We start from the raw sequence: 13708 nt of genomic DNA, 5'->3' as shown, positions 1-13708 counted from the left end.
TGCTGAGAGAAACTGCTCTGAGTGCCATAAGCTGGGAAAGCCTGCGTCTTCTGGCTTCACGGTCTCACTGCCAGGAGACTCAATTTCAGTGAGACCAGAGAGTCCCAGGGAAGCCACTGTGTAAGTTTCAGTGAGAGCAGAAATCCAGGATCCCTGCTGCATGGAGCCTCTGCCTCAATTTCAGCAACACCATAGAGTACCCAGGAAGCAGCTTCCCCAAGGTCCCTGCTCTCATGCCCTAGGGATAGAAGTTACACATAAACAGTTTAAGTGATCAGAAACTGGTTTAAACCTGTAACATAACAGAAGTTCAGTGCATATAAACCAATTTCAAAATAGCTGAAACTGGTTTAAGATAAATCTGGTTGTATTTAGCATCAGGCTTAACTCATTTGGGTTAAACCGGTTTATGGAATTTTCATTCCATTGTGTTCCCATACTTATATGGATATATGTTTTTTATATATGTAGATATATATAAGTGGTGTTTCACTTGAATCATAAAAAATGTGGTTTGTGGGCTACTTTTTTAATCCAGAAATTGGGGATTTTTTTTTTTTAATCAGAGAAAACCAAGATCACTGGTGATGAGCAACCCTGTAGAGTTCTGCTGCTGTGAGTCTGGACTGCAAATCCAAGAGAACTTGGGGGCAGCAAGAAGAGGAAGCAAACACACAGCCCATGCTGGATACATGCCAGAGAGCTGTGCCCTTGTGTCCTCAGCTTCTGGCTTGAGCCACTGCAGGTATGTGGCTACATTTTCTGAATCAAAGAGAATGGCTGTCCAGTTGTTTCTCAGTTTAATCTCTGCAGCTTAGACTAACCTGCAAAGACTGAATTGATTCAGCCTCAGACTTTTTGACTGTGTACTTAGCCGTGGAGCTGTGGTGGCTCAGCACTGAGAACAGATCCCTGTTCAATTCAGAGAGACCAGGGAGCCCCAGGGAAGCTGCTTCCAAGCTTCAAACCTCTCTCCATCCTACCTGGCTACTGTCTCCATGCCCCTGCTCACTCAGCAAGTCCCAATTGGGCAGGTCTGAAATGACACGAAGACTTCATCTGTGACTGCTCTAAAACTACCTTAAATTTATGACATTATAACATTGCATAGACTTTTGGAGTTATACCGGTAACCTGTGACAAAGCCCTAAAGTGCCTAAGGGTATGCAAACAAATATAAATTGCACCAATTTAGTGCAGAAGAGAGGCAAATTTAATACTGAAGTCAATACATGATCAACAGTCTCTTCCATTTGCTACATGTTAGGTAGGCACAAATGCTGACCAGAATACTTCCCAGGAAATTAAGATAAGAGCTCTTGAGAAGTCAAAAGGACTTCTCCAAAAATTATCCTTAAAGTCTGCTTGGGCTCTTTTTTGGTTCTCAACTTTTTTCACCAGAAAAAGAACATCAAGATACTGGAAATATTTTGTCAAAAGAAGGCGCAAATAGTTCATTATTATTTATCCACAAAACAGGAGAAAACTGGAAGGATAGTGACATATATGTCATTGTTTACAACATGATTGGGAATAAACTGGATGAGAACTGGAGGTTGTGGTGGGAAGCCGTGGTTTGGAGCAGCAGAGGATAGGTCCAAGTTACAAGCCATCAGAAGCCAGATGTCAGCACCCAAGCGCCAAGCTAAGGGAATAACCAGGATCAGGGTTCAGGAAGCAAGCCATGGTCAAGCCAAAATTCAAACACTAAGACAGGGGGTTTTATTGGAATCAGTAGTCAAGAAGCAAGCTGAGATCAAACTGGAGTCTGTTGTCCAAGAGGCTGGGTACATGGTGCAGTGTGCCAGGGCAGGAACCAGGGAAGTCACAGAGCCAGGAACTACTCAAGGACCGAAGCCAGTACTTTCCCAGCAGGGCTCAGGTGCTGTAGGAGTTCCTTAAATGCAGCCCCAGAAGCAATCAGGGACTCACCTGGCTTTGCTTAGTGGGTTGAGTGAGGCTGCCCTAGTCACACAGGCTGCAGTACAGAAACTTTATAAGTTCAACCTTTTAACATCTTGTATTCATTTGGAACTTATCCAGCCGCTATATTTTTCCATTTCCCAAAGGAGAGGGAAAACAAAAACAAAAAATTGTTGGCATTTGCATTTGCTGAAAACAGAATACTGGAATATTTGTAACAAAACAGAAGGTCCATATATTGGCAATTAAAGCCTGCCTTTTCTAGTAAATCAAACTTCTCAATAATTTTTTTTATAAAATAAAAGCAACCAAAACAATTATTTCCAAAGCACTGAATGGATGAGTAAATATATTTCTTCTGTTCTTATGAAAAAAATATTCTCAATGCCTAAAACAGCAGATTACAAACTTCTGCAGATACAGAATTCATACAAATGGAACTTTATATCTGATCTGGGTTCTAATGAAGTCAGTAGAAATATCATTTTCAGTGAAAACAACTGCCATAACAGCCATAGCAGAAGCACTCACATTGCAGACCTGTCAGATTCTAACGAATCTGCAAATTCAGCTAAATACCTGTCATCAGCAATCTCAGACAAGACATGAGAAGAAGAAGAAGTGAAAACAATCAGGAACTATTATCATTAAGCAGCACATACTCTAATACATTTTCAACAAAGTAATTTAAAAACAATTATAATACAAAATAGCTATCAATCTTTGAAAAAGTCAGCTAGAGTAAGAGTTGCTGCATATTTTCATAAACTAAAAACTGCATCCTTTAGAAGGATGCAACAGTGCAGAATTAAACAAAAAAATCAGAGATATAAATCAAAATAAATGAAAATGGGAATACTTTTATCAGAAATCAATTGTTTCCCCTCTTTCTAACACTAGCAGGCACCTCTCATTACAAGATTTCACAAGGCATCACATGAAGAATTAAACTAAGTATAGGAGAAATATATTAAATAGTCACGGAACAAATAATTTCATTGTCTGTAAACATAAAAAATAAACTATTGTCATGTGTAGGACACCTCTGAGTCTAAAAGCTAGCTATTTGGGGAGTTAACACTTAAAAGAAGAAGCTGAAACTGAAAAAGGTGGAATGAGCCCTTTCAGAGGTTCACTAAGTTTTCCTCAGATTTGTAGGCAACAAGACCATGCTTTTCTGGAAGAGACCTCCTTAGAAAAGTATCCCTGTGGCATCAGATAAAGCACATCACCAGAGCCTGACAGCATGACTCACTGCGGGTGTCTACACATGATGCTATGTTGCCATAATGCACTGCGATGGTGACATAGTGTCACGTGTAGACATGCCCAGTGACTCATGCTATCAGATGTAGCATTGGCAGGCACAAACCATGATGCCACAACTACGTCACTGTAGCAACGCACTCCCTTGGCATAGTGCTTTGCTACAGTGACATAGCAGCTAAAAATAACCTTGCACTGCTGGCACAGCACAGTACTGTTACTGTGTCGTCATTTAGTACTTCCAAAAGGAATTACTAGATGACGGTGCAGTAACAATGGTGCTGTAGAGTCACATGTAAACATGTCTACCGATTCCCTTTTGCTGATGGGACTAAAAGAACCTGAGAAAGTAAGATAAAGACCCTGAGAAAAAAAAGTTGATACTAATTTCTTTAATAATAATGTATTTTGTATCATGTTTGAGATGGAGAACTTTGTTGTACACTAGTAGCCCGTGGCACCTAGAAGGATAGGGCAGTGCATGGGCAACTGGTTCCACCTTAGTTGTGGGGGCACGTGCCCACTCAGCAACCAGTCAGTGGCCAGGGGAAGAGGTCCCCCTGCAGCCGATCTTGCTGACTGGGGGTGGGCGGGGACAGATCTTGCTGACTGCCCCCCGTGGCCAAGCTCACTGACTGGGAAGTGATGGCAATGCTCCCAGAAGTCGTGGCATTTCTGGAAGTGGCTGCAGCAGTTCATCTGGTGCTCCCACTCCCTGGCTGGCACTCTCAGGGGGAGCACCAGCACTCCCACCTGCCCCCCTCCCCACCCATCACCTAAGTGGGGAGCACAGCCTGTCAGAGGGTGCACCAGTGCTCTCAGGGGGTGCATGTGCACCACCGTGTACCCCTTACGCATCATCACTGGAGCAGTGGTTTTCAAACTGTGTTCCATGAAACCATGCAGTTCTGTGATAAGTCATCAGTAGTTTAGCAAAGATATTGGGCTAATAGCAGAGCCACTGAGAGGCCTGATTACCTGACACCACTTCAGTCTTTATGATGTGGTAGTGGTTCCATGCCAAAAGAAGTGATATGAAAGGATTCAATGACTTTAGGAAGTTTTAAAACCACTGGGATAGAGGATCTCGTATTAAAAAAGAGCACTCAAAAGGAAAGCAAAAAAATAAATAAATAAATACAATTAGTCCTGCTTTTGATACTGCCTCAAAACTCTGTCTTTTCTCAGCCTATGTACACAATGGAGAAACATTTTTATAAAGGCATCCCATCACTTTCTTTTCTCATTTCTTTCGGGTTAAACAGATGTGACTTTTCTATCACTGCATCTTGTGATGTTACAGTACCGTGAAAATGAAATCCATGCCCAAATGCAGATAACTTTCAAAATAACAACAAACATATATTTATCTGTCTTTTCTTTTTAGTGGCAACGATATGTGCTAACTTTGAGGAATGGTTGTTGGAAGCTCTGAGCAATATATGAAGAGAAACACTTGCTATGTTCTACAGTTGCTACACTAAATTAAAAACATGTAATTCTGATAGCACCAGAAAAATCAAAAGTTAAAAAGAGCAGTTTCCCTAGGAAGTAATATTAATTTTGCAGTTTGTGGGTCATCAGATTTTTTTCTATATCTGTCCACTATCTTGCACAATGCAAAAGATAGTCATAATAGCTTGGATAAACAAAATGATAACCCTCTCACTCTTTCCTTTTATGTATCTGAATGCATCAAACCACATTTTCATACTACACTCAGCCATTTTAGGAGCACAACGTATGTTTATGAAAAATATTAATTTCTTTCATAGTTTAACAGGGTCCACTGAAATGTTCAAATGTGCCTAAAGAGCACACAATTATTCTTTAATATAAATTATTTATAATCAGTTTTAATTTCATGTTAGAATGGACTTTAAAAAGAACAGAACAAAAATGTCTAGAAATGGAAAGGCACTGCACTCTGCAATATACAGATATATTCAAACACTTTATTTCATTATTCTTATTTAATTATCATCACTGTCATCCTGAGGTCAAATAACTTTATTAGAGGGGGAAAAACTCATGTTGCCCAGAGACTGAAAAATAATAGGAAAATACGTCCAGAACTTCCATTTCAAAAATATATATATATTTCTAAGTTCTGAAAGTATTTCAGTTGCTCATATATAGAGACATATATAATTTATATAATATAAAATGCATGTATACACATTTGTATACATATATGTGCTTTTGTGTGTAAGTATACAACACATTGTTAAATATTACTATGGGCACAGACATATAGAAAATAGTTGTTAATGTCTGAAAGCTTGCAAAGAACAATTTTTCCAACTATTTAGTCGGTCTAGTAAAAGATATCACATCTACCCAAAGAACCTTGTATGCCTATGTCCTTAGACCAACATAGCTACAACCAACAACTTTAACACATAAAGAAATGCACTTTTTATATCTATTTCACATACAAAAAAAGTTGTAAAGTCAAGCACGTGAGTTAGAATATGCAAGACTAAGAGTCACCTATTCAATCCCTTGTTTGTATGTATTATGATAAAATCTCTAATTAAGTGATCATGTACCATATACTGTCAAGGCTCTTGAGTAAAGGATATTGTTGTCTGCAGCACCCTGCTTCATTTGATGTGAAACAAAAGCAAGTAGTGAGGCAGGGAATTACAGAAGTTAAAATGAGTGTCTCATAGTTTAGGTAGCTGAGTGCTATCCTGGAATACAAATAGTGGGGTAAAAAAAAAAGGTAAAGGTGTAGGCTACTCATTGTCACAAGCAGCAACAGTGTGTTTCAGAAAGAGGTGGTCTACCAGTGTCAGAAAAGTCACATTGCCAATCTGGGAAGTCATGTGTGTACTAGGGATCCTGGTTTTCTCTGATTTAAAAAAATCCCCAATTTTCGGTTAAAAAACATAATCCCAAATCCACATTTTTCATTGCTTAAATGAAACACTGCTATATATATAGTTATATCTTAGTGGTGTTTCATTTTAATCATGGAAAAATGTGGATTTGGGGTTACTTCTTAAAACCAAAAATTGGGGATTTTTTTTAAATCAGAGAAAACCAGGATCCCTGGTAGTCACCATATTGGATTCCAAGATGGCTGCTGCAAATTTATAGTTTCATTCATTATTAGACCCCCAAAAGGTCTGCAAAATTGCTACATCAACTCTCTTTTTTTTCAGATTACCTTGACCTGAAAACCTTGAATGGAGATTGTCGACAAGAGACCTTAAGCAAATGTTACAATGGAGCCAATAGCATCACTGAGTCCAGTGAAGCACAGGAGGTACGACTAGGAATCTACAAGATACATCCTGTCTTGAAGGAGATTTGCAGTCAAGAATTAGTCAAAGTACATCTGCTGGAATTGAGTGAATAAACGAGGCACTCATTCAATGTAGGACAGTTGCTGTATTCACCACCTGTTATGGCAGTACTCTTGACTAGTTATCACATTGTGTTGCTCCTGTGCTGCAAGATTTCAAAAGCCTCAATTGACAACAGTTCTTTTATACCCAAAGCACTTCCTGCCTTGGTCAACTGATGAATGAACATGTATTCTGTTATTAATGGTCCAATCTATGCAGATTAGAGAAAGCTGTGGAGACTGAATTGATTGCACCTCTGGCTTTTTAACTGTCTGTATGTACACCTAAGGTTATGAACAGGGGTCCTGGTTTTCTCTGATACCCCCCCCCCCCACCCCCTCCCCCAGTATAGAATTTTAAAAAGTAATCCAAAAGTCAGCATTTTTTCATGATTAAAATGAAACACCACGAGATAGAGATAGAGATTGAGAAAATCCATATTTTTCTAAGATTCAAATAAAGCACCACTAATATATACATTTCTATATTTCTATATTAGTGGTGTTATATCTTAATCATAGGAAAAATATAGATTTTGGGTTACTTTTTAAAATCCGAAAATTGGGAATTTGTTTTTAAATCAGGGAAAACCAGGGAAAACCAGGATCCTTGTTTATAAGTAAACAACATAATTTTTAGCCACTTTAAAAGGAGAGGGGAAGCTACCACAAAAAGTAAGAATCACCTGTTACATTGAAATGATTACATTTAAATACTCCTTAGTAATGCAAGTGAGCTAAATTGCTGTAACTTTAACCCTAAACAGTGTTAAAGTTGCAATGGTTTTGCTATATGATTGTGAGAGCATATATTGGTACTGGTGGATGTTGATACAGTTGTTACATCTGCTTGTAGTTTACATCTACAGAAGTGTAATCTATGACTCCTCCCTCACACCTAGCCTCTGAGAAGTCATAGACAAATAATTTTTTCTGATTAAGTTCCCTAGGAGCCTAGAGTGTTGTTACTTCTTATTCCTAAAACTGCAACTATCTTTCCCCCCACCACTCTGCTTAGATCACTATTTCAAAAAGCTTCACTCTTCTAATAGTTAGAAATCTTCTTCAAACTTCCAATCTAAATTTATCCATAACCAGTTTGTAGCTATTTGATTTTTTGTCAACATTGCTTTTCAGTCTAAAAAGCTCTTCCCCTTCTTTAGCATGGGTGTTTAAGAATTTCACACTGGAAAGCAACCACCTAGAAGTTGTGGCGACACTAAGAGCTAAATCCTATTTCCCTTTATGCACCTAAATGGCATGTACAACAATTTGCAACTGCAACTTTGGGCACTTGCTGACAGTTTCCAATTACCTCTGGTGGCTCATGGCCTCACGGCAAGCAGCTGTACAATGAAAGAGTGCTCAACTATGTTCTTCCCATGTACCGAAGGACAGGTTAGGCCTAAATACAGAAGATAGTTAGGATTTAGAAACACTACAAACTGACCAGGCCAATGAACAACTGACTCCTTCAGCTGGTTGCAACTATTATTAAATAAGTTGTTTTAGTTCTATTCCAAATACCATGTAAAAACATCTATTCAAGCAAATCTCTGGCACCTGACTACAAGTGTAGGGGTTATCTGACTAAGCAAGAGATTTTATTTTTTGTGTTTATCTTTCATTATGTGATTTTATGCAAGTCCCTCAGAAGCTATGATCATAAATATGTGCATAAATAAATAATTAATATAAATACATGACATTCAAACTATCCTCTGGGATAGATCAAACTCCACAGACATCATTGATGGACTGTTTCCTTGTCAGAATATAACCAGTCTACCTTGACAGAATATTACAGAAGATGCTAATGTTCCACCAAAAATCTGTCACCCACTTGCAGTCCTGATGAAGACTGTCACTCTCTCAATTCCCAGAGGGTTGCACTGCCCTAACAAAGACCTGTATTACATGTGTCTGTCCTGCTTAAACGCCTGATCAGAATTGTCACCTATTGTAGACATAAAGGCTTTTGTACTACTAATGATAACTGCTACCATTCTACAGCACTGATAGATATTGACACTATATGGTCAATATCAATAAAGCAATGGGTAACTTCTTCCAGTAGTACCACCATCATAATATACTCCAAAGAAGGAAAAAAGATGACAGTTACCTCCACCAAAAAAATTTACTTAGGAGTAATCAAGGCACAGATGAAGTACACAAATACAAGCCCAACCAATCAACCAAGCAACTGCAACAACTGAGCATATTGTCCAGTAGAACAACTACAAACAAATCCAAAATGAAAAACCTCATTTTTGCTTACCTTTGATACTCTGTTTGCAACCTCTCTGCCTACGGTCAACCCCTGAACAAAGGTCCGTGCAGCAATGAAAGCTCTAGTAACTTGAACCTTTAGTTTCCTGGGTACATCTCCAAATGGCTTCAGCTGGTCTGTGTATTTGCTCACACACTCAAGGTAGTCCTCAGTGAAATGGTACTGGGGGTTTATGAGCTGGAACATCCGCTCCAATAACCGAGCCCAGAAGTCATTCAGCATCTCCTCCAAGTTCACATTGCCTCCTGTATAGTATCGTTTCAGTTCTGTGAAGAGATCCTGGAACACTTCTGAATTCTGCATGTACAACATCCCATATGTCCGTACAAACATATCATTTAAGGATCTTTCTGCGTTCTCCAGAAGCTCTCGGAAAAATTCTGCCGAGAAAATAAAGAAATACGTGTGGAAAAAAATTAATAAGGTGCCAGTGTTATGCCTGTCACCTGCATTAAACTGTTACCTTCAGCAAAATACATTCAAATAAATTTGTTAGCACTGCATTTTTAGGAGTAGAATTCAATTATTTGAATTGGAAATAGTTTCACTTAAAAATAAAGAAAAATAGGCAGTATGTTTGATTCCCCATGGAGGCAAAATGACTTAAAATCTGTAAGTTTAACTGTTAAATATTAAATATGCATTACAGAGAGTTTTAATGACAACTCTTCTATCCCTTATTCCATTATTATTTAAATACACCATTCTTATTACTTACAAAACTCTCATTAACTAACCTCCCAAATCTTGTGTATTAAATGTAATGCCATTAACATAATATGACTGACACTACACAGGGATAGCTAAGTAATACCATATTTTATTCTACTTAAGTTCTTACAATAATACGGTGGTCAGACACCACAGACACAACTACGTTTCTTATATCTTTCTTTACCTTCTAAAAAATTCAAGACCTTTTTGGGACTGGTCCTGCAAGCTATCCTATACATAGAACTCCCATTTAAATAGTACTACAACTTGAGTTAGTCACAAAATATGTTAGCAGTGTCAATAATTTAATGTTATTCTGGAGCACTGTGCTGGCATTTGGCCCTGGAACTCTACTAGCAGTGTTTTTCAAGCACCCTGCTGACTGCTACTTCTTGCAAGCTACAATTTCTGACACACTGTGCCAACAGTTGGCTTATTTATACAGCCTTTCTTTGAGAGGATTTCAGAGTTTACTATTCCTGTGTTTATTATTTGTTCATGCCTGAGCCATAACCAATTTTAAAGTTTTAGATTCCAGATTTTGTGCTTATTGGAAAATGGACCAACAGAATCTCATATCAGTAAGAGCAAACTCTGGAATCTCTCTCACACATGAAGTTAAGAAGGTAAAGGAAGGAAACCAGCAAGGGAATTCAGTTTCTTTGTCAGTGCTTTTGCACTTAATATCACCATCTGAATATTTATTATACCTTAAGCTAATCAGTTTTTTCCCTTAAAATTTATTTTATGGAATTTAACGCAGCTCCATTTATATCTGATATGAACCCATCCACTGTCCTTTGCATTTATGATTAGCATTGTCACCTCAACCTCACTATTTCAGAAAGAAGACATTTTATGTTGTACTGAGAGAAAGGAACTTTTCTCCTGTGGCATACCACTGCCAGACTCAAGTGGACCAGCAAATAATAACTCAAAAATGGGCATGTATTCATCACCAGTAAGCAGTTACAGGACAGTTACTGAGATACTGTATTCTGAATATGTGGACATAACAGACACTCATGTATGAGGCTAACTGTTAGGAAATGCTACCTTTTTAAAAACGAGAGTCCCCTTGAAGAATAGGGTCTTTTGTGGCTGCACAGACATTGCCATCATGAGGTCATGACTTGAATTAAGAATACAGAAAAAAAAGATGCTGCACTGAATTTGAGAGGCTACTTAACTGTGAACAATGGAAAGAACAGGGTATTAAACACACCCATGAGACAGATTACGCTTAACCCAAAGTCTGTGCCTTTCCTTTTCTGTAGAACTGTGCAGAAGTCAAGCATAATTCCTGCCTTTGCACTCTTGACCAGTTGGGTCTATTCCCAAAGGCATTAGATCTGAATCATATTCAGGCTTCCAGTACCACCACAAATATACTGGAGGCTGTCATTTAGATATCTCACAGGCATACTGCAACTACTGATCATGAAACTAGCTGTTAATAGGATGAATTCGGTACCGAAGATTTTGGTTCAGAAATATGAATCACTTCAACTCAGATTCTGGATATAGGAAGATGGATGGATAATATTTTCTCTTAGTGGTCTGGGATATATCTACTGAAGAATGAATCTGGCTCATTACACCCTACCTATCCAGGAAAAATTGTACAGAATGTCTGACTGGTAATTTTAATACATAGCATTCTATATGATTTATTACAGATGTACTTTTATTGAATTGTCTCCAATGGGACTCTCCCATTTGTATGATAATGAAAACAATCAGTGGAGCAAGTAAGACTTTATACAAAATACAGCATGTTTGTTAAACCAAATAATTAGTTAGAAAGGAAGATAGGTTTTCATAAAAGCATCGAACTGTCAATATGCCTAAACTAATATTATAGCTAGAAGAAAGACTAGAGCTCCCCAGATGAGATAACTTCTATTTTGAAAAGGGTTTTAGATTTCAAGACTTTTATTTCAACATAAAAAAACCTCCCATTTTGGTTTAAAAAGACTTTACATGGAATTCAGTTCTATTAGGCAACCAAGTGGATTTAGGTACTTAAGCATAATTCTGTTCCACACTTCTCAAGTCCCTGAGAACCAGTTAATGCAAAACATCTTTCTCCTCCTAACTTCTTTTCTGTGATGTGTGTGCATGCGTGTGTGTGTATATGTACACACACACACACACACACACACACACACACACACACAATTATAAAGTTGTATGTGTTTATATGTGTGTGTATAAATACACACACACACACATATATAATTATGTATAATTATATAATATACATATTAGGGGTGTGTGAAGCGGGCCCTATTCGATTTGGATTTGGGCTGAATCAGGGACAGTGATTCAATTTGTTGATTCAGATCACTGTCCCTGATTCGATGTGGCCAAATTCGAATTTGAAGATTTGATGCTGATTTGGAGAATCAGCAATTCGGACACAGACACAACTTTAAAAGGCTTTTTCTACATACCTTGAGGTACCAGCACAGCTTGAGAATGCTGCAATGCTGGGGCAGATGGAGCATCTCTCAGGAGTGGGGTGGGGGGAGGGCCCTCCACATGCTTTGTGGTGAACCTGGAAGTGGACTGGATGTACTTCCATCAGGGAACTCTCTTGGGACCCCCCAACAACACCCAGGCTCAGCATGCTGCAATGCTGGGGCAGATGGAGCATCTCTCAGGAGTGGGGTGGGGGGAGGGCCCTCCACATGCTTTGTGGTGAACCTGGAAGTGGACTGGATGTACTTCCATCAGGGAACTCTCTTGGGACCCCCCAACAACACCCAGGCTCAGCGATCAGCCACAGAGGGACCCCAGGTGCCCCCCAGCCCCAGGAGGCACCAGTCACCAAGCCAAAGGGGAATTGGGGGGCCCAGCGTGCTCCTTGGCAGGCCCGGAAGTGGACCAGAAGTGCTTCTGGTCCACTTTCAGGTCTGCTGCTGAGTGTACTGGGGAGCCCCATGCGCTTCTGTGGGACTCTTCATGTACCCCAGCATCGCAGCATTCATGAGTGACCTGCTACCTGGAGGTATGTAGAAAAAACATTTAAAGCTGTATCTATGTCTGAATTGCCAAATCTTTCCAAATCTCTCCAAATTTATTTGGAGGGTTCCAATTTGATTGAGAGAGATTGAAAGGTCCTCTTATTTTATTTGGATTTGGAGATTCAGCCACCGAATCAGTCCAAATCTCCACCGAATCGAATCAGGGACCAAAGCTTCGCACAGCCCTAATATAAAATGTTTAAAACTTTGGAGAAATTGAAATGAAACATTTCTTGTTGTGGTAAACAAAATATTCAATTTGAATAGAAACAAGTTCTTGTTCTATTTTTGTTTCCTAAGATTTTTGAGAAAAAATATTTTAATTTGCCCGGATAATTTTTTCACAGCACCATGAGTAAACAAAAACATCTGTTTCTGCTTTTTGAATAATAGCAACACCAAAAATAAATGAAATATCATTATACAGCATGAAGTGGAAGCAATTTGTTTATAAATATGTTGACAGGGAAAAGTTCAACAATTGGATCTTTTTTTTTCAGTTTTTCTCCTCAGTGAAATGTTGGCAACAGTTGACATGATTTCATGAATTACTTTGATTTTGAAGAAATTGCTTTTTCCAATGGAAATGGAATTAATCAATATACTTATGAGTAGTTTTAATTAAAATGCGGAACATACAAAAATTTAGCATAAGCCCACGTGAAGAAGAAATGAGGTTTATATAGCTCATACTTAAGAAAACTGAGGGTAATTATAAAAAGGATGGAAATAGACTGTACTTTGAGGCCATAGAGAAGAGGACTAGGACAGTGGCCTCACACTACATCAGAGGAAATTTAGATTGGCAATCAGAAAGGACTTTGTTACTATAATGTTGGGCCAGCGTTGGAAAAGGCTACCTAATGAGGTTGTGGAATCTTCAGACAGAAATATTTTTAAGAGCAGGTTAGACAAGACTGGTTTAGTCAGGGATGATCTGTAGTGCCCTACTTTTCCTTTGATCCTCTGATCATATGAACTGAAGACTACTCTCATCACTTTGTTTAACAGGATGCAACATAGCATGGTATTGTGTATTGAATGAATAATTAAGCCATTTCCAAACAATGTATTGATCTAGATAAAACCATCATCTCTACATTAAAAAAAAGAAATACAAGGATGATA

At 38.5% G+C, this 13708-nt stretch overlaps 1 protein-coding gene across 1 annotated transcript in view; it reads right to left on the bottom strand.

Moving 5' to 3' along the window:
- GPC6 (glypican 6) overlaps positions 1-13708 on the bottom strand; it is a 1120836-nt gene that overhangs the window by 540382 nt on the left and 566746 nt on the right. The window contains exon 4 of the mRNA XM_014518541.1: positions 8826-9217. Within this exon, the coding sequence (XP_014374027.1) occupies positions 8826-9217 (392 nt within the window). The remainder of the gene's footprint in view (positions 1-8825; positions 9218-13708) is intronic.

Source organism: Alligator sinensis, unplaced genomic scaffold (genome assembly GCF_000455745.1).
Source record: "Alligator sinensis unplaced genomic scaffold, ASM45574v1 scaffold740_1, whole genome shotgun sequence".
NCBI lineage: Eukaryota > Metazoa > Chordata > Crocodylia > Alligatoridae > Alligator > Alligator sinensis.
The sequence above is the reverse complement of the archived record's forward strand: the minus strand, read 5'-3'. Positions and strand labels throughout refer to the sequence as shown.